The 25,706-nt window shown below is 37.5% G+C and overlaps 1 protein-coding gene and 5 non-coding genes across 6 annotated transcripts; all 6 read left to right on the top strand.

The window, feature by feature from the left end:
* Positions 1-2,602: 2,602 nt before the first annotated feature.
* On the top strand, positions 2,603-9,018 carry LOC110935895 (probable aspartyl aminopeptidase). Its single transcript, XM_022178241.2, has 11 exons — positions 2,603-2,841; positions 3,576-3,711; positions 3,907-3,985; positions 4,305-4,507; positions 4,611-4,680; positions 4,769-4,861; positions 6,315-6,470; positions 6,550-6,723; positions 7,496-7,570; positions 7,659-7,799; positions 8,499-9,018. The coding sequence occupies exons 1-11, from the start codon at positions 2,763-2,765 to the stop codon at positions 8,718-8,720; spliced, it is 1,428 nt and encodes a 475-aa protein (XP_022033933.1). The 5' UTR covers positions 2,603-2,762; the 3' UTR covers positions 8,721-9,018.
* A 2,395-nt stretch (positions 9,019-11,413) lies between these two features.
* LOC118491901 lies at positions 11,414-11,532 on the top strand. The gene has a single exon (XR_004892346.1). It is a non-coding gene; the product is annotated as a U5 spliceosomal RNA (small nuclear RNA).
* A 964-nt stretch (positions 11,533-12,496) lies between these two features.
* Positions 12,497-12,613, top strand: LOC118491923. The gene has a single exon (XR_004892368.1). It is a non-coding gene; the product is annotated as a U5 spliceosomal RNA (small nuclear RNA).
* A 693-nt stretch (positions 12,614-13,306) lies between these two features.
* LOC118491857 lies at positions 13,307-13,425 on the top strand. Its single transcript, XR_004892302.1, has one exon. It is a non-coding gene; the product is annotated as a U5 spliceosomal RNA (small nuclear RNA).
* Positions 13,426-13,546: 121 nt separating this feature from the next.
* Positions 13,547-13,667, top strand: LOC118491989. The gene has a single exon (XR_004892433.1). It is a non-coding gene; the product is annotated as a U5 spliceosomal RNA (small nuclear RNA).
* Positions 13,668-14,078: 411 nt separating this feature from the next.
* Positions 14,079-14,198, top strand: LOC118491967. The gene has a single exon (XR_004892412.1). It is a non-coding gene; the product is annotated as a U5 spliceosomal RNA (small nuclear RNA).
* The last annotated feature ends 11,508 nt before the right edge of the window (positions 14,199-25,706 follow it).

Raw genomic sequence — 25,706 nt, 5'->3', positions numbered from 1 at the left:
TTATGCAATTACAAAACAGCAGCCTATAATCATGCAACACTCCAATAATAAATCCTCAAACGTGATCAGTGGCCTAAACTCCTTGAATCTATTCATAACTTCATCATGGCCGACAACTGCTACAACATGTAAGTTATTATTGGAACACTTATATTGATTAATGAACTAAAAAATTATTGGGGCCAGACAAAGTATAATCACGTGGCTGCCAAAATATTGTCATAATACAATCGGTTAGTGGGCTGACACATTTATTCATATGATTTGATGTAAACTGACAACACAAGTATTCACATCATAATTACCATGAATCATATCAACCCTAATATAGTATATTACTGATTCTTACACATATCAATGAGTTGCCAATAACTACCGAAATCAATCCTTTCACAGTTCCTACCGCATACGGCTCGCATGAATAGATACCACTCATAAAAAATCATGAACCAATGCAAATCACAAGATTCGAAACACCAAGGTTGTCAACCCTAGACATCATCACCATTATACCAGACACATAAATGTTCTAATCGGATATAAATACATGTATGCAGACATATAAAGATCTATTAACAATCACGTTCGAATAAGTAGCAGTTTGAACTAACCGAAGTAGGAAGAACGATGAACTGGATGCTAAGGAGAACTTGGGGAAAAATCAATAATGCCGGCACACAGATAAAGAAACTCTAGGGTTTTTGCTAAACTCATCATCTTATGCAACCTACTCGGCTATAAACCACAGTTATAACATGTTGGGCCCTGACTGGGCTTCGGCGAAACGGTTGGGCCGGCGAAACGGCTTAAGCTTGGCGAAACAACTTGTTTCGTCGGCTGGTGCTTGGCGAAACGAACACTTGTTTCGTCGAACTGGTTTATGGCGAATCGGTTTGATTCGTCGGGTTCTTTCATGTGTTAGACAGTTTAGGTTTTTCAACAAGTTTCATGATATATTATACAGTAAAACACATAATCATGTAAATACAAAATACGTTCTATCATATCACAACGTGTACATTACAAGTCAAACAAGTCAAATCACTAAACAGTCAAAGTCAACGTGCAATAAATGCGAAAGTGAAAGTCGAAAACTCGAGTTGTCACACCCATAACCACCGCCGCCTAAAACCTGCCACCCCGATTACCACCTCCACTTACACCTGCCGCCTCCATAACCACCGCCCCTTCCACCAACCACCTCCATAACCACTGCCCACCTGAAACCTGCCACCTCCATTACCATCGCCACCTGCTAATCGCCACTAAAACCCAACACCACCACCATCACAAATCGTATTAAACAGATCGAAACCCCCCACCACCACATCGTCAACGATCTGTTGGAGATCGAACAGATCAGAACCCCCTATTACCACAACTACCACTACAATGACGAAATTAGGTTATTTGTGATTTGATTGAATTTGAATATGAGTTATTTGTGGTTTGATTGAATTTGTGTTTACGCGATTGACAGAAACTAGGGTTTTACGCACGAAAGTTCGGAATTATAGAGAGTAGTGGTGATGGTGGCGGTGGTGTGATAGTGGTGGAGTGGCAGTTGGTGGTGGTTGTGTGAGAGTGGTGGATGGTGGTAGTGGGAGTGGAGAGAAGCAGAGAAAAAGAGGGGATGGGTTAAAGTGATAAAATGAATTTTCTTATATATTATAATATATATTATTAGTTTTTCTAATTTGTTTTGTTTTATTCTTTAATTTAATATATTTTTAAATAAATAAACAAAAAGACTAAAATATCATTATATGATCTAATTTAACAAAAAAAAAAAAAAAACTGAATTGGGCCAAAATAACAAACCGTTTAACATTTGGAAACATAAATTACAAAACACAATCGCTACACACCTTGTAACGCTATAACTTCCAAATATGGGGGTGTTTGGGTTAGCTTATTTTGGAGCAACTTATGACTTATTGACTTAGCTTATTTTGAAGGATTTTATGCCTTGAGAAGTCATTTTTGAGAAGTTAGAATTTCTAACTTCTCACTTTTGACTTAGAGCAGGCGGGGTGGTCCGTTATGGACTACCCATAACGCGTGATCCCATCACGAACACCGCCGCCGCCCATGATATAACGCGTTATAATTTCAACGCGTTGAAAGTTTGAAAAATTGGACGGTTGTTGATTCATTCAATTGATCGGCCCAATCATATTATTTCATCAAAGCATCTCGTGTCAGCCCATTATTTGTTTTGGTCCAATCACATTTTAATATCAAAATTGTTGTCAGCCCATTAATTGTTTTGGTCCAATCATATTTTAATATCAAAATTGTTGTCGGCTAGTATATCGGTCCAAGATAGTGTATCGGTCCAATTACTGAAGTGTGTCAGCCCACTAAAATAAATTTAAAATGAAAATTAAAAAAATTTGGGAGTGATAGAATTCCATCACTAGTGATACCACCCCCTACATTTCTATCGCTAGTGATAAAATATTAGGTAATGACATGACATGATTTGATTGGATAGTGGGAGTGATAGATTACTATCACTATTTACTTGTGACCACCCCTCCTCCCTTTATATAAGTTAAAGTTAATAAGTGAGTTTTAAGAAGGAATGCCAAACACCCACTCTGCCTTACCTAAAGCTAAACATGCTTCACAATAACACAAGGCACAAAAAGATTCCATCATGTTGAGACCAACTAAAAAAGGACAGAAGAAATATTCAGTCACTCACTCACTCGCAAACGTATCCATTCACACACACCAACGCTCCGAAGACCAAATCAATGGCGAAGGAAGAAAGCTCAGTCGCCGCCGATCTCATCGACTTCTTAAACTCTTCTCCGACTGCCTTCCATGCCGTTGGTAACCCCCTCTCTGATTAATATTAATTTTTAAACAGAGGAAAGCGATTTAGAGTAATAAAACCCTAATTGATTGTTTAGTTGTCATACGGGCCGTATGATGTCACACCAGTAGTATGATCGGAGAAAATATGTCATATGAGGGCTTATGTAACACAGAAATGATGCGACAATTGTTAAAAGTCATAAGGCCTGTATGGCTAATTTTTGCCATGTCATATGGTTTAGGGTAGGTAGAATGTGTCATATGGGTTGTATGACTGCAGGAAAATCGGTCAACGGGCCTATATGATGTGGTGTTTGCCAGATCATAACAAGGTATGATGTGTTTGACTGACACATAAATGATGTGACCGATGTCAAGTCATAAGGCCTGTGTGACCAATTTTCGCATTGTCATATGGTTTAGGGTCCGTATGACGTGACGGTAGGCCTGGTGTGTACACTTTTGGGGTGGTGTTTGTATAGCATTACTCATTCACATCAACTCATCATCATCATCACACTCAGTAAATCTCATCAATAGGCAATAGCAAAGCTAAGGTAGGGTCTGAGGAGGGTAAGATGTAGACAGTCTTACCTCAATCCCATAGGACTAGAGAGACTGCTTCCAGTGAGACCCCCGGCTCCACACTCATTCATATCAACTGATAACTAAAAAATTGAGATACAACGAATTTTGTTTGATCATTGTGTTTACGATTGGTGTGTGAGTTTTCTTGTTTTAACTTGCAGATGAAGCGAAGAAGCGATTGAAAGCTGCAGGGTATGAGCAAATATTTGAAAGGGGAGATTGGAATTTACAAGCTGGAAAGAAGTATTTCTTCACAAGGAATTACTCCACTGTTGTTGCGTTTGCCATTGGCAAAAAGTATGTGTTCATATTTGGTTGCGAGTCGATGACCAGTTAAACTCTTGCACAGTTGATGTTAATACTTAATACCGTCTTTATATTGAGCACCATAATTAAGGGGCTTCAAATTTTAGGGTTTAACATCATATAATTTTCAAGTTTTAACATCATATAATTGTTATTCGGTATAACAATTTTCATCTTATTGTTCAGATATGTTGCTGGAAATGGGTTTCACATAGTTGGTGCACATACCGACAGCCCTTGTCTTAAACTAAAGCCTGTTTCAAAGGTAATTTCTCTTATATTTATGTACGGAGTTAATTACTGTTTTTGTCCCTATGGTTTGTCAAAAATCACTATTTCAGTCCATTAGTTTAAAAATTGCGATTTCAGTCCCTGTGGTTTCTCTTTCGTAACCATTTCAATCCATTTATTCTGTTAGTACAGGGACTGAAATGGTTACGAACGTGAAACCACAGGGACTGAAATCGCAAATTTGGAACTAATGGACTGAAATAGTGATTTTTGACAAACCATAGGGACGAAAACAGTAATTAACTCTTTTTGTACGTTAATGATGTGATCAATGATGTGATGTATCTTGTTAGGTATCAAAAGGTGGCTATTTGGAAGTTGGTGTTCAGACATATGGAGGTGGTTTGTGGCATACATGGTTTGACCGTGATTTGACCATTGCTGGAAGATTGATTATTAAAGAAGGAAAAAGTGACGGTGCATCTTACTCACATAGGCTTGTTAGACTTCAAGAGCCTATTATGCGTATTCCAACCCTAGCAATCCACCTGGACCGGTAACTTTCATCCTGTTTATCGTCTCCTTTGAAGCTATTTTTTTACCCCTGTAAACGGGTCAAATTTCTTACTCTAGTAGCTGTGTTGGCTTTGGCTATATAGGGGAGTTAATGATGGATTTAAGGTCAATGCACAAACTCATCTGGCTCCTGTGTTGGCGACATCTGTTAAGGTGATTTTTTTTTGAGTTTTATTCGAATATATTGGTGACGCATTTTGTTAAATAATTGGTAATTCCGAGTAAAGTATATGTTTATTAGGCTGAGCTCAATAAAGTGGTTGCTGATAATGGCCCAGATGGGAAGCCCATTGAAAGCCCAAATAGCCAGAAGCATCATTCTCTTCTTTTGCAGGTAATGCATTTTATTTGTTTATTTTTGCCTTTTATCTATCTTTTGTGGAAGTGGAAGGTCTATGAACTAAACTGCCATTTAGCTAATATTTGTTTTAAGGTGTGTTTGGATGTGTGACACGAAACTGATTATCTGGTTATTGTTACTTGAAGCACCATAATAATCTTTAAGGGGGCGTTTGGTTCGCAGGAATTCAATGGAATTTAAGTGAATTGGAATTTGAATTCCATCTCTTAAGATGTTTGGTTCACAGAATTTGATGGAATTGGAATCCCAATTCCAATCTGTATGTGTTTGGTTGACAATGGAATTGGAATTGGAATTAGGCATGAATTTCTTCAAATTCCTTTAACTAAAGGAATTCAAAATCCTTTCTATATGTGAAGGAATTAAAGTAAATTCATTGGAATCTTCAACCGTTTCGACCCATACTGGTTTCGATTCGAACCGTTTCGACCCATACCGTTTCGACGCGAACTGTTTCGACACTTACCATTTCGACCTGAACCACTTCGAATCGAACCGTTTCGACGCGAACCGTTTTGACGAGTACCGTTTCGACGCGAACTGTTTCGACCCGTACCGTTTCGACTTGAACCACTTCGAATCGAACCGTTTCGACGTGAACCGTTTTGACAAGTACCGTTTCGAATTGAACCGTTTCGACGGGAACTGTTTCGACCCGTACCGTTTCGACCCAAACCGTTTTGACCCGAACTAGTGGTTGAGGTTGTGGGTGCCGGGTGATTGATTCCAATTCATTTGACAACCAAACACAACAAAAATGGAATTGAGATTCCAATTCCAACAATTTCCAATTCCAATTGGAATGTGTAAATTTCAAATCCAATTCCTTCAAATTCTTATTCCAATTCCAATTCCAAATCATTCTGCGAACCAAACGCCCCCTTAGTTTTTGGATGTAGTGCTGCTGATTGTATGATTATGAAGGGTCAAATAATCGAGTTTTAGATAATCAGTTTTATACCATATATTAGGAAAATTTGAAGTACTAATTTACCCATATTGTTTCTTTATTTTATACAATTTTCATCTACATTTTTGTTCATGATGACCTATTATGATAAAAAGATAGTTGTTGGAATTGTATATGTATGTGTGTATAGACATGTTGTAAAGCTATTAATAAATAATTTTATAGAAGATATTATTATACTTGATATAAAATAGATTCTTATATTTTAAAAATATCGTTTTTTTGTCATCAGTAACTTAAATTACGAGAATTTGTCAAACACCCTCACAAGTCACAACCAATTAACTGATCATCATAACTTCAAACAACAAAAACACATTCAAACACTGTCTTTTGCTACGCATTCTGTCATAGCCGATTATATGCTTCTCGTTATTTGATATCACATAATCACTTTTAAAAACGCAACATGTTAATTTACTTGAATGTACTAATCGTTCAGTTCCCGTTTTGTAGCTACTTGCAGCTCAGGCTGGGTGTAAACCAGATGACATTTGTGATTTTGAATTACAAGCATGTGACACTCAACCAAGTGTTATTGCTGGTGCAATGAAGGAGTTTATATTCTCTGGAAGGCTCGACAATCTCTGCATGTCTTTCTGCTCTTTGAAGGTAAGAATTACTGCTTTATATGTATCTGCGTATGTGTGTGTTTTATGGGTTTGGGTTTCTAAGACTTTGGTTATTACAGGCGTTAATAGATGCAACGGTGTCAGAAAAAAGTCTTGAAGATGAGAGTGGTGTAAGAATGGTGGCACTATTTGATCATGAAGAGGTTGGATCTAATTCAGCACAAGGTGCTGGATCTCCCGTTATGTTTGATGCTCTTTCCCGCATTACAACCTTCTTTTCTTCAGATTCACAGGTAAGAATAACTTCATGTCCTATTTTATTTAATCTGTAATGGGTGGGTTAGGTAACGGGTAGTTTCTGGTACAGGTCGAAACATGTAGTTTCCAGTACGCGGTGAAACGGGCTGCGTTAACTTGAAAACTCTCTTCGTCTATATTTTTAATTAACTAGTATCTATGACTGTGCTTTGCAGCGGGACCGTTAAGCTGAACAAAAAGTAAACGTAAAAATGATGAATCACGCACGTTATGTTATGGCGTGTTAACTCGCAAAAATTAGACCGAAAAAGTAAAAATAGAAAAGAATAACTAACTCGGCTTAGGACCCGCGAGTTTCAAACAATAGATGTAAAAACGTTGAACCACACATGTTAACTCGCAAAACCTAAAACAAATCATAAAATGACATTTGTAAAAGATGTAAAGTACAGGGGACCAAAGTTGAAAGTGGAAAAGTGTTGGGGTTAAAAATAGAAAATTTTTGTGACAAATATGTAAAAGATGAAAACTATAGGGTCAGAAGTGTAAAAGACGAAGGGTTAAAAGAAAAGAAAAAGGAATAGTGTTTTTGTGAGGGGAGAAAATTTTGTAAATTAATATAGGGTATATAATCAATGTGTAACACCTCATATTCATTTTTTTCTGTAATGGGCGGGTTGAAAAACATGCAGAAACAAGTTGAGTTGACTTGTAAACACTTTTTTTTTTTTTTCTAAATAGTTAATGTATTTTCAAATTTTCATCTACATTGATCTCTGATGCTTTGTTTCCATTATTTTTATGCAGTTACTAGAAAAGGCCATCCAAAGAAGCTTTTTGGTGTCTGCTGACATGGCACATGCCTTGCATCCAAATTATATGGTCTGTGCGCATAGCCTTTAAGTTTTCGGTAACTGATATTCATTTTATGCAAATATCAATGTCATATATTATATTTTTTTTTTCTCAGGACAAACATGAAGAGAACCATCAACCAAAGCTACATTCCGGGCTTGTGATCAAACACAATGCAAACCAACGATATGCCACTAATGCTGTTACTGCCTTCATATTCAGGGAAATAGCAGCCAAACACAATCTTCCTGTTCAGGTTGGTCCGTTATTCGTTTCTGGTTTTCCGTTGAGTTGAACAATCAGGGGTGTTCAAAAAGCTTGTAGCTTGCTCAGAAAAAGCTTGAAGAAAACGTGATTGTAATCGAGCCGAGCTCAAGCTTGGCTTGGCTCGTGAGCTCGCTAGCCGGCTCGAATTATTATTTTAGTTTTAAATGTATTAAAATAAAAACATGTGGGAGGGGGTTGAAGTGTTAACATTTTAAGTCTGATTAATCAATAACTTATTAAAATATTAGAAAATAAACGAAAATTATACATATAGTACTTTTAACATGCCTTTCGATCTTTAAAACATTACCAAATAAAAATATTACATATAGATATATGTGTATTTTTAATTTTTTTGTTATTTATGTTATCAATATTTGTAAAAAAAAAAAATAACAAGCTGGCTCGAGCTGACTGGAACATTTTACGAGCCAAGCTCGAGCTCAACTTTTCAGCTTGATTAGATAATCGAGCCAAGCCGAGCTGGCTCGTTTAAGTTCGAGCTTGACCTGGCTCGGCTCGATTACAGCCCTGGTGGTTTGTTTCTTCTTATAGTTTCACATCCTGACCCATTACACATTTGGGCACCTCTATCGAAGATTAAAGATGAAATCACCAATAAGTTTGTACACAATATTATTTTATAATTAATGCGCACGCTTAATCAAGAAAGCTTTTATGTAAACAGGACTTCGTGGTTAGAAACGACATGCCTTGCGGATCAACCATCGGGCCGATTCTGGCCAGTGGGACCGGGATTCGCACAGTCGATATCGGGGCACCACAATTGTCTATGCATAGCATAAGAGAGATGTGTGCAGTTGATGATGTGAAGCATTCATATGAGCATTTGAAGGCATTTTATGAAGAATTCACATGTCTTGATGCCAAGATTGCAGTTGACATTTAGGTGGAATATCAGTCAAAGCTCTTCAGTATCAGTTCTTGATTTCTATACATGGTTTCCGAAACTGCGGTTTGCTTTTGCATTCGTCTAACATTTGGTCTAAAAGTATTGCAAACTTGTAATGAATGGTTTGTGTTGGTTACTGAAGAACCATATAAAGCAAATAACCAAGTTAGGACCGCATATGACCGTGCCTAACCAGTTATTCCAGGCTTGAGTTCATTATTGATGCATTTGTCTGAAATTTGACTTGTGCTCGTCTGGTTCGAGGCTTTAATGAAGTCTCAAGCTATTGGATTGAGTTTCGGCCATGAATATATTTATGTTTTTCTAAAATAAGAATCTTTAAACGTGTAATTATATTTTCATGCCCGTGTAGACGAGCTGGTTCCAACTTAAGGGAGTGGACAAAATCCAAGATATTAGCGAAAAATCTCGTGTAGCGGGTTGCCTGTTCAGGTTGATTTACCTCTTATGGTCTTGTGTGATACGTCTTTTAACCTATTACTGGAACTCATGGGACCGCCAATAATTTTGTGAAAAAATAACACTTAGTTTCCTACTATTAGTCAAGTCCAATCAAGAATGTTTATGTAAAACCGGGTTTTGGTGGTTTGAAATGATGTGATTCTGGCTAGCGAGACTACGATTCACACTGACATGCTCGTGTTCCTGCCGGGGAAAACCCGGTAACCCACCCGCTTATAGGCACGACAGTGAAATTACCGGTAAAACCCGTTTGACTCAAGGATCCAACCCAGATTTCCCTGGGTCTCCTATCATTGCCCACCAGTGTCTCACTCTGCACAAAGTGGGAGTCGAACCTGCATCTCTCAAGAGAGATGCAAGCCCTCCACCACTTGATCTAGAGATCATTGGCTGTTTAAGTTCTTAATCATTTAAGACAACAAACTGTAGGTTGCTTCTGCACGCGTGCGACAATCGGGTTTAAAGTACCGTAGCCTCGTAATGAGTAGATTGAATGGGTTTAAAAGAAATATATATATATTTTTTTCATCAGCAAACAACAAACATTCATTTCACCCAACTAAGTACAGGAGGTTTTGACTAGTAAGACACTAGTACAGAACCAAAAAAACAACGCCCAGTGAGGCTACACGAAAACTAGCAAACAACAAATAAAACAGTTACATTGAAGATTATCCAACACTAAACGTCACCCAGTTTTCCCAGCTTGAAACTCCTTGTTTGGATCTATGATTGATCCATAGGAAAGTCATGGCTTGCACCTCTCCGAATATGCCGTCAACATGAGTCCGTTTTCCAGCAAAAATCAGTTCGTTGTGCGCCTTCCAGACCATCCAACATGCCGCTAGGATTATTAGCCGCACCATCTTTCTTTTGTTTCCCGACACATTTAAAGTTTTATAAACTTGGAGAAGATCTCTTACGTTATAGGCGTATACCTGGGGAATACTACACCAAGCACTAATTTTTTGCCAAAGAATCGCAGCCGATGAACAAGAGGTAAACAAATGGTTTGAATCTTCTTCGCTTCGCCACATAATCTGCACAGAGCCGGCCCGCAATGCACTTTTCTATTATGTAAACCTTTAAGAGTTGGAAGTCGATCTTGTTCCGCTCGCCACCCGAAGATATTAACCTTTTTTGGAGCCCATTTGACCCATTCGAAAGGATAATATGGAACAGCATGTTGAATTAATAATTTACGGCACGATGCAACGGAAAAGATCCCATCCGAATTCAACTCCCAGTTCCAACTGTCTTGTGATGACAAAACTAGGACTAAATTTGACTCCACTTAAAAGAAATATTTTGACTGGTTGGCCAAAACGGGGTTGGATTGACAAAACTAGGACTAAATTTGACTCCACTTAACCGGCAGTTCTCAATTTTAGATCATTTGAAGCTTCTTTAATCTTCTTCGTAATTAAATTCAAATATTAATTATAAGATACTCGAGCATAAATTTTTTTACAAAGTAAAACTTGAGTGTGTGCATTATGAAGATGTCAAACTCGAATGTGGATTACGAAGGAAGTCAAGGTTATCGAGTTGAGTTTGAGTTTAGTTGTCAAACTTGAATGTAGATTACGAAGGAAGTCAAGGTTATCGAGTTGAGCTTGTGTTTAGCTTAAAAGATGAGACATGTTTGAACTCATCTCAAAAATTTTATTTGATAGTGATGAATATATATTTATGATTTGAATAAAACAAATATCGATGTAGTACTGGTGTTCTAACTGTATTTAGTATTTTTAGATAGTTGAACAAAATTTGAGATAAAGTCATCTACGGTTAAATCTGAGTACGGCATTAGAGAGATGAATACAAACGAGATTCACAAGCTACTTCTATTAATTTTTGTGAATGAATATAAATTACAAGACTATAAATACTAAAAACAATTTAATCCTACCAGGATTCCTGTTCTTAGAAACTAATTAGATCTAATACTAAGATAATTAAAATAATAATTAAATACCTTTAAATATTATTTTACTCGTTTAGTCATTCGATTTTAGATCTAACCGTTTTGGTCCTCCAAGTCGATATTCTATTTTTACATCTACTCATTTCTTGGTGTGGGATTTCCAGAGGTGAATAAAACAAGGGGAAATGCTTATTAATTAATCCCACATCGGCTGGGTAACAGAAGAAGAAATGGAGAATGGTAGTTATAAAAAGGCAGTTGGTATGGTTGGAAGGTATGCAGCCATGTAATGAGCACAAAGCGAATTATTCTTTCGCCTTTTACTAAAGAATACCGTGCGCTCTTTACATTAAATGGCATACACTTATTTTTGGAGAGCTTCTTCTATTATTGAAGGGCTCCAACCAATTTTCAGTCTAGCATTTGTAAACACATAACAAGTTAATCAAACACCATTAGTTAGAGTTGGTATATGCTGTTAAAAGATATACAAACCACAAGATATCTGAAACCTGCGATCAGGCTGATCTTACCGTGTGTGCAAGTACATGCTCATGACTCTTAAGACTAACTATTACATGTAAATTCACCTGTATAGTATACTAAAAGGTGAGTTTGCATCACAAACAAGTTATCTTTGATACCAGTTTTTACTACATTATCCAAATTGTTTGCTTTAATGTAACTTCAAATTTTGATTTTCTTTGAGAGTTTTGAAACTGTGCTTCGCTTTCAAGATTCACAAACCGGGGGAAACGGGGCACAAAAGTAGCTTCGGTCATTATTGGGTTCGCTATACCTTTGTCGCATGGTTTCTTGACAATGGCCTCCATTTTAAATTGTTAGCCTTGTAAATGCAACATAATGTAAACCTCATAAAATATAATAATTCTCGGAAAAATTAAACGTAAAACGTACTCATGATTTCATTGTTCTTACCAAGGACAACATGACCCGTGACCGTCATTAAGAAGATCAAAATGCTCTTGTACTTGTTCACGAGACATGAATCATGGTCAAGAACAAGTACAAGAGACAAATTGTCTCACATATTGTTACATTTCATCAAAGGCAGATCGCTATGATATGGATTTATCAAAAACAAAGGTTTAACTCTTTTATTATTATTATTATTATTATTATTATTATTATTATTATTATTATTATTATTATTATTATTATTATTATTATTATTATTATTATTATTATTATTATTATTATTATTATTATTATTATTATTATTATTATTATTATTATTATTATTGAAATATTGAATATATTGATCCCACATCAGCCGAGTGAAACAAGGAGAGATGGAGAAAGGTAGTTATATAAAGGCAGTTGGTATATGTGTATTGTATGCAGCCATGTAGTGAGCACAAAGCGAACTGTTCTTTCGCCTTTTACTAAAGAATACCGTGTGCTCGTTACATCAAATGGCATACACTTATTTTTGGAGAGCTTCCTCTATTAATGAAGGGCTCCAACCAATCTTCTAGTTTAAAATTGGTAGTTACTTTTAGAACATTTAGTACTGTGTTCAAATATATTCAGACACGCTCGTTTATGACCTGTTGTAAAAATTACACAAATGCTAAACTTGAAGGTTAACAGAATGAGACGAAGTCACCTAACTTGTTTTATGCCATGCACCAACAACAAATTTGTTTCTTTCAGATCTTGATACAAAAAAGGTTAAATATCCACAATAACAACACCCTTTAGTCGAAAATCTACTTTTAGGAATGTTTGGTACATGTATGTTTTTACACAAAATAGCAATGGCGCAAAGTCCAGTAATTGGCTTCACAGTATCGGTGCTCCTCAACCTAGTGGTTAAGGTAAGTCTTTCCCAGGCAAAAAGCGTATAGTGGAATGGTTATGGGGATTTGGTGTTTTGAAAAGGTCAAAAGTAAAATAGTCGGCTCAAACCCGTCCCTTTTTGGTACGGATCAAAGCAAGTTTAGTAGACCCGCAAGCACCTTTTGGTCAAGATTTATGCTTCATTATTAGGTATATATGGTTATACAAATTGAACAATATTATTACAATAACATTATCACATAATAATCCAGGGTGAGTGGCTTATCAATCCCACATAGGGAGAGTAAGAAAAAGAGACAAGAGTTAAGGTAGTAATAAAAACTGCAGTTGGCAATGTTGTAAGGTATGCAGCCATGTAGTGAGCACAAAGCGAACTATTCTTTCGCCTTTTACTAAAGAATACCGTGTGCTCATTACATCAAATGGCATACACTTATTTTTGGAGAGCTTCTTCTGTTATTGAAGGGCTCCAACCAATCTTCTAGTTAAATTTCTTTTACCTGTTTTGTAAAAAAAATTTGAATTTTTTTTTACAGCCAGTATACTAGTTCAAATTTGATAATTGTACAATGTTAAATTGAAAGGCATGCAGCCATGTAGCGAGCACAAAACCAACTATTTGTTCGCTTTTTACTAAAGAATACCTTGTGCTAGTTATACATTAAATGGCATACAACTACTTTTGAAGAGCATCTTCTGTTAGAAGGGCTCCATCCAATTTTCAGTGTAGCTTTTGTAAATATATAACAAAGTTATTCAAGCTCAGTTAGTGGCGTTGGAACTAAAAACTACACAAATAATCATCAAACTTGAAAGTTGAACAAAGGTTGCGATGAAGTCACCTTAGCTAACTTGTTCTTGGCCAGGCCTCATCCAGCTCAAATTATTTTCAAGAATTTGTTTCTTTTTCTTCATTTTGGCTTTTGATACGCCAATTGCCGCCGCTTTCTTTGTCATTTGACCATTTATTTTTCTTGTTCTAATTTGGTTAGGGAGTTCCAGAGGTGTATAGAACATAAGGTGAGAAGGTTATCAATTAATCCCACATCCGCTGGGTAACAGAAGGAGAGATTGATGAAGGAAGTATTAAAAAAGGCAGTCGGTATGGTTGGAGGATATGCAGCCATGTAGTAAGCACAAAGCGAACTATTCTTTCGCCTTTTACTAAAGAATACCGTGTGCTCGTTACATCAAATGGTATACACTTATATTTGGAGAGCGCGATTCTATAACAGAAGGCTCCAACCAATCTTCTAGTTTAAAATTGATAGCTATAAAAGTAAGGTTGATTTATATCATTTATTTATAACTACATTTAAAAAAAATCATTGTTTGTGGATGTGTATGAGCTATAACTTCCAACTCAAATGTGATGACTGTAGCTTAAAATGTAACCGTTACATCAACTTTTAAAACAAAAGGTTGCTATATGTTTTGAAATGCTATTAAATTATCTTTCTTTTGTTTTTAAAAAAAGTTGGAAAGGTGAATAAAACACAAGGTAGAGAGGCTGGGCTGGTGGGTAAGGGAATGAGAGATCAGTGTCGGACCTAGAAAATATTTTCAAGGGGTGCGAACGATGGGTTTATAAAAAATGACTGTTATGTTGAAATGTATGCAGACATGTAGTGAGCACAAACTGAACTATTCTTTCGCCTTTTCTTTATGTTGTGACATGAAATAAGTTAAATTTAACTGTAGCTATTGCAATTTAGACATGTCTGAGTTGTTGAATCTTCTTTGAGTCGAACTGAACACAGTGAATATAGACTTGTGTCCTATGACAAGTTAAAGAAATGAGTTAAATTACCTTATAAATTTATGTATGCCATACAATCGTAAATTGTATCGAATAGATTATGTCCCCCAACACATAACCAACATATCAAATTAAATGTGAACCAATATAACAACTTCACACAGCGGATTATTATATATTACCTATAACTACTACAAAAAGCAAATGAGGTCACCAACAATCAACTTCCTCGCGCAACTAACATTTAATTTTCATCCCCTTCGCACAGCTTGGCACGCCCCTCTTCCTAATACATATATCAAACATTTATATTTTATATATACAATATAACATTGCTGTCGTTGCAATCGTCGCAACTGTTAAAGAATCACCACATGATGAATGAATACGTTGTTTGAATGATAAAACGGATACACCGTTTGAAATGATAAAGGAAGCAGTTGAATTGATAAAAGTCACGATAACGAAGCATCAAATTTTCTTTACTTTTATAATTAGACTATTGATAATTAAATATTATTATAGGCTATATATTAACTTATTAATTAATTGTTGTTTTGTATTATGTTTGGGTGGCTATAGGTAGTTTTTTTTATTTTCCATTTGTTGTATATGGTCCAACTCCAACCCCGTGAGTATTCACGAGGATAACCTACTTTATTTATAAATACAATGGTAAGTAAGTTATACCCTTTTCGAAAACCAATGATAGATTTCTAAATTTATTTGCAACCAATCTTGTAATTCAAAAACTGATAATTATAAAAAAAATGTTAATTTATACCTTCTTTTTAAAACGAAATATTAACTTTTTTATTTGTTTTATTTGCATTTGTTCGTAAGTGCTTTTAGAACAGCCCTTTAGTTGCGGGTTCATACACACTCAGATACAATCCGACCAGGTATTTCAAAAATACCCAAAAATGGGCGGAAAAACACACAAATATTAAACTTGAAAGTTCAACGGATCGGAATTTTGTTAGATATATATATATATCTATATATATTTATATATATAGTTATAAGCTAGATAGTGTTATTATTATTATTATTTCCTAGTATAAGTTAGAATAGCGGTTACCACCGTTTATGTATTCGAGTATATATGTTTCTGTATGTTAACCATTTTCGTTTTATCAAGTCATTTTTATGATCTATCTTCATCATCCTTCAAAACCATAAAACTCAGAAATCAGGAAATCTAACAAATTTTAGAGGAAGTTACCGAATTTGTTCTTGGCCAGGCAACAACACCATTATAACCATATTAGATTACAAATCAATCTATCGAAATTTCTTCACCTTGTAGCTTCTTTTTCTTTTTTTCCTTCCGTAACTAACATGGGGTATTCATACCATTTTCTTTGTCATTCTCATTCTGCTCGAATTATATTCATCTAACATCAATTTATTATTTTTTTTTATTTTTTTTTTGCATTTGGCGTGGGATCAAAAGCTTTTTCCATACCCATTAAACAAAACAGTAGGGTCGAAACTAGTCCCTTTCTGGAATGGGTCAAAACAAGTTGGTAGACCCGCAAACACCTTTTTGTACATCTCTTATACTTAATCAATGTACCAGTTATGATACACGAACGACAATGTAACGGTAACACTACATAATAATCTACATTTTTAAATAAAATGATACACAAAGGTGTATAAACTAAAAAAGGATGACTGAAACTTTCAACTATTTTGACTCATTCCCCTTTGTAGTTAACCTTTTATATGACCCAATTTGATATATAACACAACTCAGATCGACCCACTCGTAACGAATTGACTGAAGTTGTCACCTCTGCAAAATAGCTACACATGTACTTCACAGTATTTTTAAACTCCTTCCACACTAGTCTTTTCCAAAACTGCTTTTATGACCTCAAGGTTTGTAGGTCCGGCTAGGAGGATCTAGTCGCCTAAACCTTGTATACAAACCACCCCGGTTGTGCGGAATCCAACCGAGATAGCAAACCGAGATAGAACACGCAAATAAACGACACACAATATTCACCGATTAACACCTCTGTATTAATACGTATGAAAAGATCAGTTACAAGCTCAATGTTTACAGATGTATTCTATAAACTCTCTAAGTTCTCTCGTGTGTGTGTGTGTTTGTGCTCTCTGTGTTCTCCCTTTTTCTTATCCACAGACTGACTATATATAGTCACAGACACCACGAAACAGAACTATCTCAACGAATCAGACTTGGCGAATCAGAAACTTGGCGAAACACAATATTCTCGACGAAATGGAATCTTGGTCGACGAAAGGGAATCCATGTCGACGAAACATTCTGTTTCGTCGACTTCCAGTTTTGTTTCGCCGAGATTGGGCTTTGGCCCAAAGTGTAAGGCCCATCTTCTGTTTTGCCGTCTTTGGTTTAAACCCATGTCTTGTTTCAGCCCATGGACTAAATCTAAGTCCTTTATCCATCTTGGCCCATGTTTGATCTTGTACACGACGGAGGAAAGTCGTGTGCTTTGATCGAATCACGTCGCATCGAGTCGCGTCAACAAACATGTATCAACAAACTCCCCCTTGGACGCTACTCGCGAGATTCGCCTTTCATGTCTTCTATGTCAGAGGATCTTCAAAGTCTTCACGTCTTGAAAGCAGAAAGTGTATCAACAAACTCCCCGTATCATATAGGAAATGTGTTGACAAACTCCCCCTTAACATAAGCTCCCCCTTGAGTTATGCTCGTGAAAGACTTGATCATTAGAACTTGAGATCCTTGTGGTGTTGATGATGGACAGCGGCAACTCGATCATCTTCATCTTTTGAGTGCCTTCACGTCGTGTCTTCATTCCGAAGCTTGTCATCGACCATGTTCTCCTTGCCTTTAGAATCTGCACATGCAAGAAATCTAAACGCGTAATGAGAACAACTGCTTGGAATATAGTTAGTATAAACAAACGACACACGTATGACCATATTTCAATCAAACACCGTTCGACAGTTTGAAAGTTTAATAAATTTATCAATTTAGCTTCTAACTTTCAAAACTTGCAAATTTCGATCGTTTATGAAGATTTAGTCAATTCGGTTTTCAGTCAGGTTTCAGGTAACGAAGACTCGAGCTCCAACATCGTACGATCGAAAATAAGACAGAAATAAAATCTTTTTGGCTTTTAGAAAGTTTATACTAAAACACACCTAAAATCTTTTTGGTATTTTTGAATTTTTCGAAAGTAAAGACTGAAAGCAGTAAATAAATATTTACAGACATTCTTTTTGCGAGTTTCGAGGGTAAGAGAATCATATCAGTGTACGGTCATGCCAAAACGCTCTTGTTGTTCAGTTAGTTAATATTTAGATAAGCATCCTATAACGATTATCGGTATTGTTGTCCACATAAGCTCAACTTATCAGATGTAATCATGACTAGGGGATACATTAAGGTATGATTTATACTTACCGACCGATGTTCATCCACATCACGACACATTCCCGTATCAAGGTATGCACGAGGGTTCATCTTACCGGTGAGTATACCGATTATCATCTGTTTGACCGTATATGATGTGAGATTCTCACTTATTTTGATTTAAAAACAAGCCCTATGTGATATAATCACTTATTGATGAGGAACTTGATTTTCGATGCATGAGGGCACAGGAGCAAGTCCGTGAACAGGTCAGTACTTTCGTACAGCAGAGAGACGAACTTGACTCCCGGATAAATGTGATATTTTATGACTTATTTGTTTGGACATGTGATTGTTTATCACTTATTGAGGTCGAATGCAATATGTACATGTATGTATAGTATCATGGAAGATATAGACTTGCGTCCCCGTTGTTTTTCAGTAAAAGAAACAACCATGATACCCAGATGATAAGCAGCATAAAGACCGAATATCTCAGAACCTCGGTAATCTATCAAACGAAATTTCGGTACTAAGACCATATGCCAATGAATGGTTCCCACCTGGTCTTCAGTCGATTTAAGTTTATATCACCCTGCACACTTTAAAATGATTGTGAGCCTACCGATACATCTTATATAGAGCTGCTTATCGTTTTTCATTTAAGGTTTAAAGAGGTTTGGATAGACCACTGATGTACTATCATTTTCTCTTTTGCTCGCCAGGAAACTCATTTTTGTTTTTCTATTGTTTTTGTGTTTTTAAATTTTTCGATGTTTTTGTATTTTCAAATTTGGATTTACTCCCCCTAAAATCAATAAACTAAGACAAATTTAAACACAACGATATTTACAAAAATTATTTTCCGATGTTGGTTTTACTCTTGCTTGACCTTAACGCCGTTTACCAATAATAAAAAGTCAAATCGTGATTTGTCAAATGCTTTGGTAAAAAGGTCGGCACGTTGGTCATCGGTGTGGACCTTAACAACATCGATTAGCCTTTTCTCAAAGCAATCACGTATGAAGTGATATTTGATTTCGATGTGTTTGGTCTTTGAATGCTGCACATGATTTCTAGTGATCTGTAATGCAGCAGAATTATCAACATAAATAGGCGTAGTTAGGAATTCAAAACCGTAGTCGCGTAATTGTTGTTGGATCCAAAGAACTTGGGAGCAACAACTCGAGGCAGCAATGTATTCAGCTTCGCATGTTGATGTAGCGACGCATGTCTGCTTCTTGCACTGCCATGTGACTAGGCGATTTCCCAAAAACTGACATCCAGCCGTTGTGGATTTGCCGTCGATTTTGCATCCGCCAAAATCAGAATCACTGAAAGCGATCAAGTCAAAGTTATTATCCCTAGGGTACCATAGACCGGTGTCAGGGCAACCCTTCAAATAACGAAAAATCCTTTTTACAGCTGCAAGATGTGAGGCCTTCGGGTTAACTTGATATCTGGCAAGAAGGCACGTTGGGTACATTATATCTGGTCTTGATGCTGTGAGGTACATAAGAGATCCGATCATTGCACGGTAGTATGAGGGGCTAACAGATTCACCCTTCAAGTCTGGAGTAATTCCGTGATTTAGTGGCAATGGGGTACCGATGGGCGTTGCATCAGACATCTGGAACCGGCTCAAGATGTCACCAACATATTTAGTCTGATGGATGAATATCCCAGACTCAGTTTGTTGCACCCGTAGGCCCAAGAATTTCCCCCATAGCACTCATCTCGAATTTATCCTGCATAATACGCTCGAAATTCCTACACAAAACATCATTAGTAGAACCAAAAATAATATCATCAACGTATACCTGTACCAGTAGAAGATCTCCATCTTGTTCTTTGATGAAGAGGGTACAATCGATAAGACCTCTGTGAAAACCATTCTCCAGCAGATAATTAGATAAGGTTGCGTACCAAGCTCGCGGTGCTTGATGTAGACCATAGAGAGCTTTGTTAAGCAACCAAACCCGATCGGGATGGATAGGATCTTCAAAACCTGGAGGCTGTTCGACGTACACCTCTTCTTCAACCACACCATGTAAGAATGCACTTTTGACGTCCATCTGATAAACCTTGAATCCTTTGAAGGACGCATAGGCAAGAAAGATCCGAATTGCTTCCAGACGTGCAACTGGTGCATACACTTCGTTGTAATCGATCCCTTCTATCTGACGAAAACCTTGAACGACTAAACGTGCTTTTGTTCCGAATAACAACTCCACGGTCATCCTTTTTGCATTTAAACACCCAACGGGTACCAATCTTCTTGTAACCAGCAGGTTTCTCTACGAGTTTCCAGACACCTAGCTTCTGGAATTGTTGCAGTTCTTCCTGCATTGCTTCAACCCAAGAGTTATCTTTCATAGCTTCTTTCCAAGTTCTTGGTTCTTCCTGTGAGACATAACACGCGAAAGACCAATCGTTTTGTTGCTCGGATTCTCGAATTGCTGCATACAAGCCTGCATTGTTGTTGTTCCGCAACATGTTTCTCGTTTGAATGCCACTTTGCACATTTCCGATGATGTTTTGTTGAGGATGGGTATTATGAATCCTTGTTTCAGGATTATCTCGAACTGGAATGTTTGTACCCAGGTTGTTGAGGTTGAGATCAACAACTAAATCAATACCCGAAATTGACGAAGAGGATGATGCAGTAGCTTCAACTGTTCTAGGGGCATCCACTGGCGGAGTACCCTCTGAAGTACCATGAACTGCTGTTGTTGGAGCCTCTTGATCTGCATCTAGAAATTCATCATCCTCTGAAGATTCGTTCAACTCGGCAGCATCGTGAAAATCCTCATTGTCGAGAGCATTGTTGTTCACCGAAGATGGTTCTTGATTGACAAGAATTGGACGAACCACCGGTGAAACTGTTGCATTGTCACTCTCGAAAAACATCCTTGCCGCAACATTTTCTTCAACGGCTTCAACATTGATCGAATTGAAAAAGTCATCGTACTCAAACATCCAAGGCTGACCAGGACATTTGACTGGCAAAGTGTGCCTTTGTACTCTGACCTCAGACCATTCCTCGACCCTTTTAGTCTCTAGATTCCAGACTCTTAAGTTCGGGGTGGCATACCCAAGAAAGTATCCCTCAATTGCTTTTGCCCCAAACTTTCCATTAGGATCGATTATTGTGCACGGAGCTCCAAACGGTTCAAGATACGACAAATCTGGTTTCCGTTTGTGAAGAAGCTCATAATAGGTCTTGTTGTGCCTTTTGACCGTAAGGACTCGGTTCAACGTATAACATGCAGAGGCCACAGCTTCACTCCAGAATGGAATGGGCAACTGCGACTCTACCAACATTGTCCTAGCAGTCTCGATCAATGTGCGGTTCTTATGTTCAGCGACGCCATTCTGTTGAGGAGTATATGCTGCACTAAATTCGTGAAGAATACCTTTTGAAGTGAAAAACTCCTCCATGGCATGATTCTTAAATTCAGTACCATTGTCGCTACGTATCCGCCCAACCTTCAATTTATACAAATTCTCAATCTGAACGATTAAGTTTTTGATAATTCCAAAGGTTTCACTCTTGTGTGCCATGAACGCCACCCAAGAAAATCTTGAATAATCATCAGTTATCACGAGGCAATATTGATCATTCCGAATGCTTTTATGCTTGACAGGACCGAACAAATCCATGTGCAAACGTTCAAGAGGAACTGCCACCGTGTTGATCTTCTTTGTAGGGTGTCGCTTCTTCGTTTGTTTTCCTTTCTGGTACGAAACACAGACGTCTTGAAGATGGAAATTTTTAAGAGGAACACCATTCACCAATTCATTTGACACCAAATGATTCATTTTGCGTAAGTGAATGTGACCCATTCGTCTGTGCCAAGAGATTGAGTCTTTTTCTATGGCTTTGGAAACGAAACAAGTTACTTGTGCAGACGTTGTGATAGCTTGGCTCATATCAAGGACATACAAATCATTTATCCTTGGAGCAGACAAGAGAATCCATTCTTTAGGAATTTTGAAGCCGGGTTTCAGCACATAACATCCATTAGCATCAAAGTGTACTGAGAACTGCTTATCACAGATTTGAGAAATGCTAAGAAGATTGTGATCAAGTTGTTGCACAAATTTGATCTTGTCAAAGCTGACAATCCCGTTGGATATCATTCCTTCACCCGTAATATATCCGCCCTTATCTCCAGCAAAAGCAACATAACCTCCTCTAATAGATTTGACGTCGTAGAGAAGCTTCATGTCGCCTGTCATGTGCCTGGATGCCCCACTATCAACAATCCATTGGCTACTGATAGTTCCTCTTGGAACACCCTGCACATGAACTCACTTGATTAGTTGGAGATGGGGACCCAAGCCATTGTGGTCTTGGGTCTTCCATTTTCATCAACAACAATAACTTCTTTTCTTTGATGATTTGTAAATTGTGATGGTCCCCCTGATTCATTAACCGTTTTTGGTTTCCAGGTCTGTTTTGTTTTACCAGTGTTATTCTTTAAAATCTTAACTTCATGGCTGTCTGAAGTTTTTGAATTGTCTGGTTTTACAGAAACAGATGTTTTGTTAACCACATCGGTTTTAATCGCTTTTTCAATTTTCTTGACCTGTTGTCGTTTCTGTTTCTTTTCCCTTTCTTTTACAAGGCGGGGATCTTGTTTTACAGAAACAGATCGCTTGCGGTCAGTTTTGTCACGGGGATCATCAACTTTGCCTTTTTGTTTATGAAGATATGGACAATTTCGAATGACATGTCCAATTGTACCACATTCAAAACATGATCTTCGTTCAACAAACCCCGAAGTATCATGTGATCGTCTTGCCGATGATGATGAACTTTGTGATCCTGAGGTACTAGGTTTTGAACTGCTTGGTTCATTTCTTTTTAGTACTTTTGCTTGTTTAACAAAATCCAAGTTAGATTTGGTTTCAAAAGTTTCTATTTTGTCCGTTCCCTTTGATTTCACAAAGTTCACATTTTTGTTCTTCTTTTGATTCGGCTTCCTTTGACTTTGAGCCGTTGATTTTCCTTTGGGTTTGGTATGATTTTGCTGTTTTTGCACTGTTGGTAACTTCTGATTGCCGTATTGTTTTCGAACTTCGGCCTTTGGAATAGGAGGACACTGTGTTACTGTAACATGTGATCCTGTCTTTCCCAAAAATTTACTTGTCGAATTTTCAAAGACTTTACTTATTAAAGATTGATTAACATTCTTGATAGGAAAATCTTTGTCCGAATAAATTTTTTCATCACCAACAAGAGTGTACAGCAAATTCATACTCTCTGACTCTTTTGCAGACGAGGACTCGATTGCAACAGTCTTAGCGGGTTTTGCAGGAGGATCACATAGAATGTAATTCTCAAGAGGTATGTCCTCATTTTTGATTACCGCATCAGACTTTGCTGGGATAGCATCATCAGATTCATCATCAGAAGAATCAGCATCCTCAATAATAACTGGAGGATCCTGATTCAGTTCAGCAGAAGACACACATGTATCTGCTGATACATCTGAATCTGATGATACTTCTTTCTTGTATCCAAGTCCTGTTGCAAATTCCTTAACGTCTAGAGGAACAGATGGTTCAAAGAAAGTTCTATCCTCCTCGTCAGGCATGGCATCATAATTGTGTCTCACAGGTGGTGGACATTTCTTGTAACCTATGCATGTGACATCCCGTTTCTCTTTCTGAACATCAATGATGTGATCCAACACATAGCTAGAGCTCAAATAACTGTCTAGCTTAAGTTGGATCGCCTCACTTTCAGTTTTCACACAAGCCATTTCCTTTTGCATTATCTCAAGTCGAGTTATATACAAATTAATGTCAGTTTGTTTTCTGGAAACCATTTTTGTTAATTCGGTTTTATCTTTCTTTAATTTCTCAATTACCGATTTAAACTCCTTTTCATGGTTTTCATAAAACATGTTGGCTTCAGTGCACTTAGAAAAATCCACGGTTAGCTTCTGGTTGTGAATGAATGTCACATCATACTTCTCTTACAAAGCCTCGTGTTTGCTTTGCAATTCACACCACTTATCCTTCAATGTAACATGTTTGTCTTGCAAGTCAAACAAACTAGCTTGTAAAGCATCATGTTTGCCTTGCAACTCAGACATGTTTGCTTCTAAATCAGCACATTTAACATCTAATCTAGCACAATTATCACAATTAACAGCAGTGGGTTCATCGACACATACCTGACTTGATGAACTGTCGACATTAGCCATAAAGGCTGAATGAAGAGAAGACGAGGAATAAGCAGCTTGATCCACCAAAATAGATCTTTTATTTGTTCCTGCTGCAGCTTCCTCCAAAAGCTCATCAATATCTGCATCAACTGACGCACTTGATGTCTCACCCACATGATCATCACCTGAACTCGAGGATTCTTCATCCGAACTTCTACTATAACCAGAAGAGTCTTCATCCTCAGAAGATTCACCACCATTGGCGGAAGATTCTCCACCACTGGTGTGAATTAAATCCTTAACAACCTCAGCAAAACATGCTGTTCCATCCGGAGTATCACCACTCAACTGAATTGACCAGTCACATCCTTCATCTACTTGAACCACAAGTGCCTGGTTGGCATTTGATGGTCCTGCTTGGCTTTGGTTGTTGACAGGTATCAATGTACGCTCATTGTTCCTGTTCTGGTTCTGCTGGTTGCATTGGTTTCTGAAAGGATTTTGGTTCCCATGTTGTTCTGGCCTTGTACATTCCCTTTTGAAGTGACCCCGTTCACCACAATTAAAGCACTTTACGGCCTGCTTATCAAACCCATACTTGGTGTCTTTCTTGCTTTCCAAGCTGGTTCTGCCAGTTCTTTCCATGAAGTCCTTTGCCCTCTCACAGCACTTGCAAAGGCCCATTTGATATCCATCAAATCCATCTCTTCCTTATCAATCTGCTGATAGTCCTCTTGTGTCAGATTAATGTTGCCAATCTGACCTTCCACTAACCCACAGTATGCGCTCACCAAAGTGTTTAGCTGCTCCATGTGTTCCTTTGCTACTTCCACACTGACCTTTGAAAAGCTTGATGTGTCGAGCCGTACTGTATTTGGCTTTGATTGTTGACCAGCAGATGACGTGCTTCCATAACATGCTTGTTGTTGAGCAGGAAGTGGATTCCCATATAGATCAGTTGCTACAGTAGATGGCCGATAGATTTGCTATTGAGGAACTGGCTGTAGAGGATTCCCATACAAATCTGTTGTTGGAGCTGGCTTGACAGGAACCTGTATTTGATTGCCATAAAGATCTGTGCTCGTGACAAATGCCATCTGAAGAGGAGCATGAGACACTGGTCTTGCAGAAGAGGTGCTTGAGGTTCCATAATACATCTCTGGATTCTGTGGAACTGGAACCTTCTTTGCCTTCAGAGTCTCCTCCTGATCTTTATTCTCCAAAAGCTGCACGAAGTCGTTGATGTTTGTAGTAGCCAAAACCCTGTTATACTTCAAAATCTCCAAGAAACTATTCCACTGGGGTGGCAAAGCATCAGTAAACTTCTTCACTACCTCCACTGGAGTCGTCACAACCCCAAAATTACCCAACTCAGTAAGCAGATGATAGAACCGACTTGTCATGTCTCCCAACGATTCTTTATCCATACACGTGAAGC

Source organism: Helianthus annuus, chromosome 4 (assembly GCF_002127325.2).
Source record: "Helianthus annuus cultivar XRQ/B chromosome 4, HanXRQr2.0-SUNRISE, whole genome shotgun sequence".
Classification (NCBI taxonomy): domain Eukaryota; kingdom Viridiplantae; phylum Streptophyta; class Magnoliopsida; order Asterales; family Asteraceae; genus Helianthus; species Helianthus annuus.
Note: the sequence above shows the minus strand (reverse complement) of the source record. Positions and strands in the feature narration are given on the sequence as shown.

Excerpts from the sequence above, each read along its gene's own strand:
- LOC110935895 (XM_022178241.2), top strand. The coding sequence starts at position 2,763 with ATGGCGAAGGAAGAAAGCTCAGTCGCCGCCGATCTCATCGACTTCTTA. Across the intron at positions 2,842-3,575 it reads GACTGCCTTCCATGCCGTTG|ATGAAGCGAAGAAGCGATTG; the intron begins GTAACCCCCTCT and ends TTTAACTTGCAG. Across the intron at positions 4,508-4,610 it reads CTAGCAATCCACCTGGACCG|GGGAGTTAATGATGGATTTA; the intron begins GTAACTTTCATC and ends TTGGCTATATAG.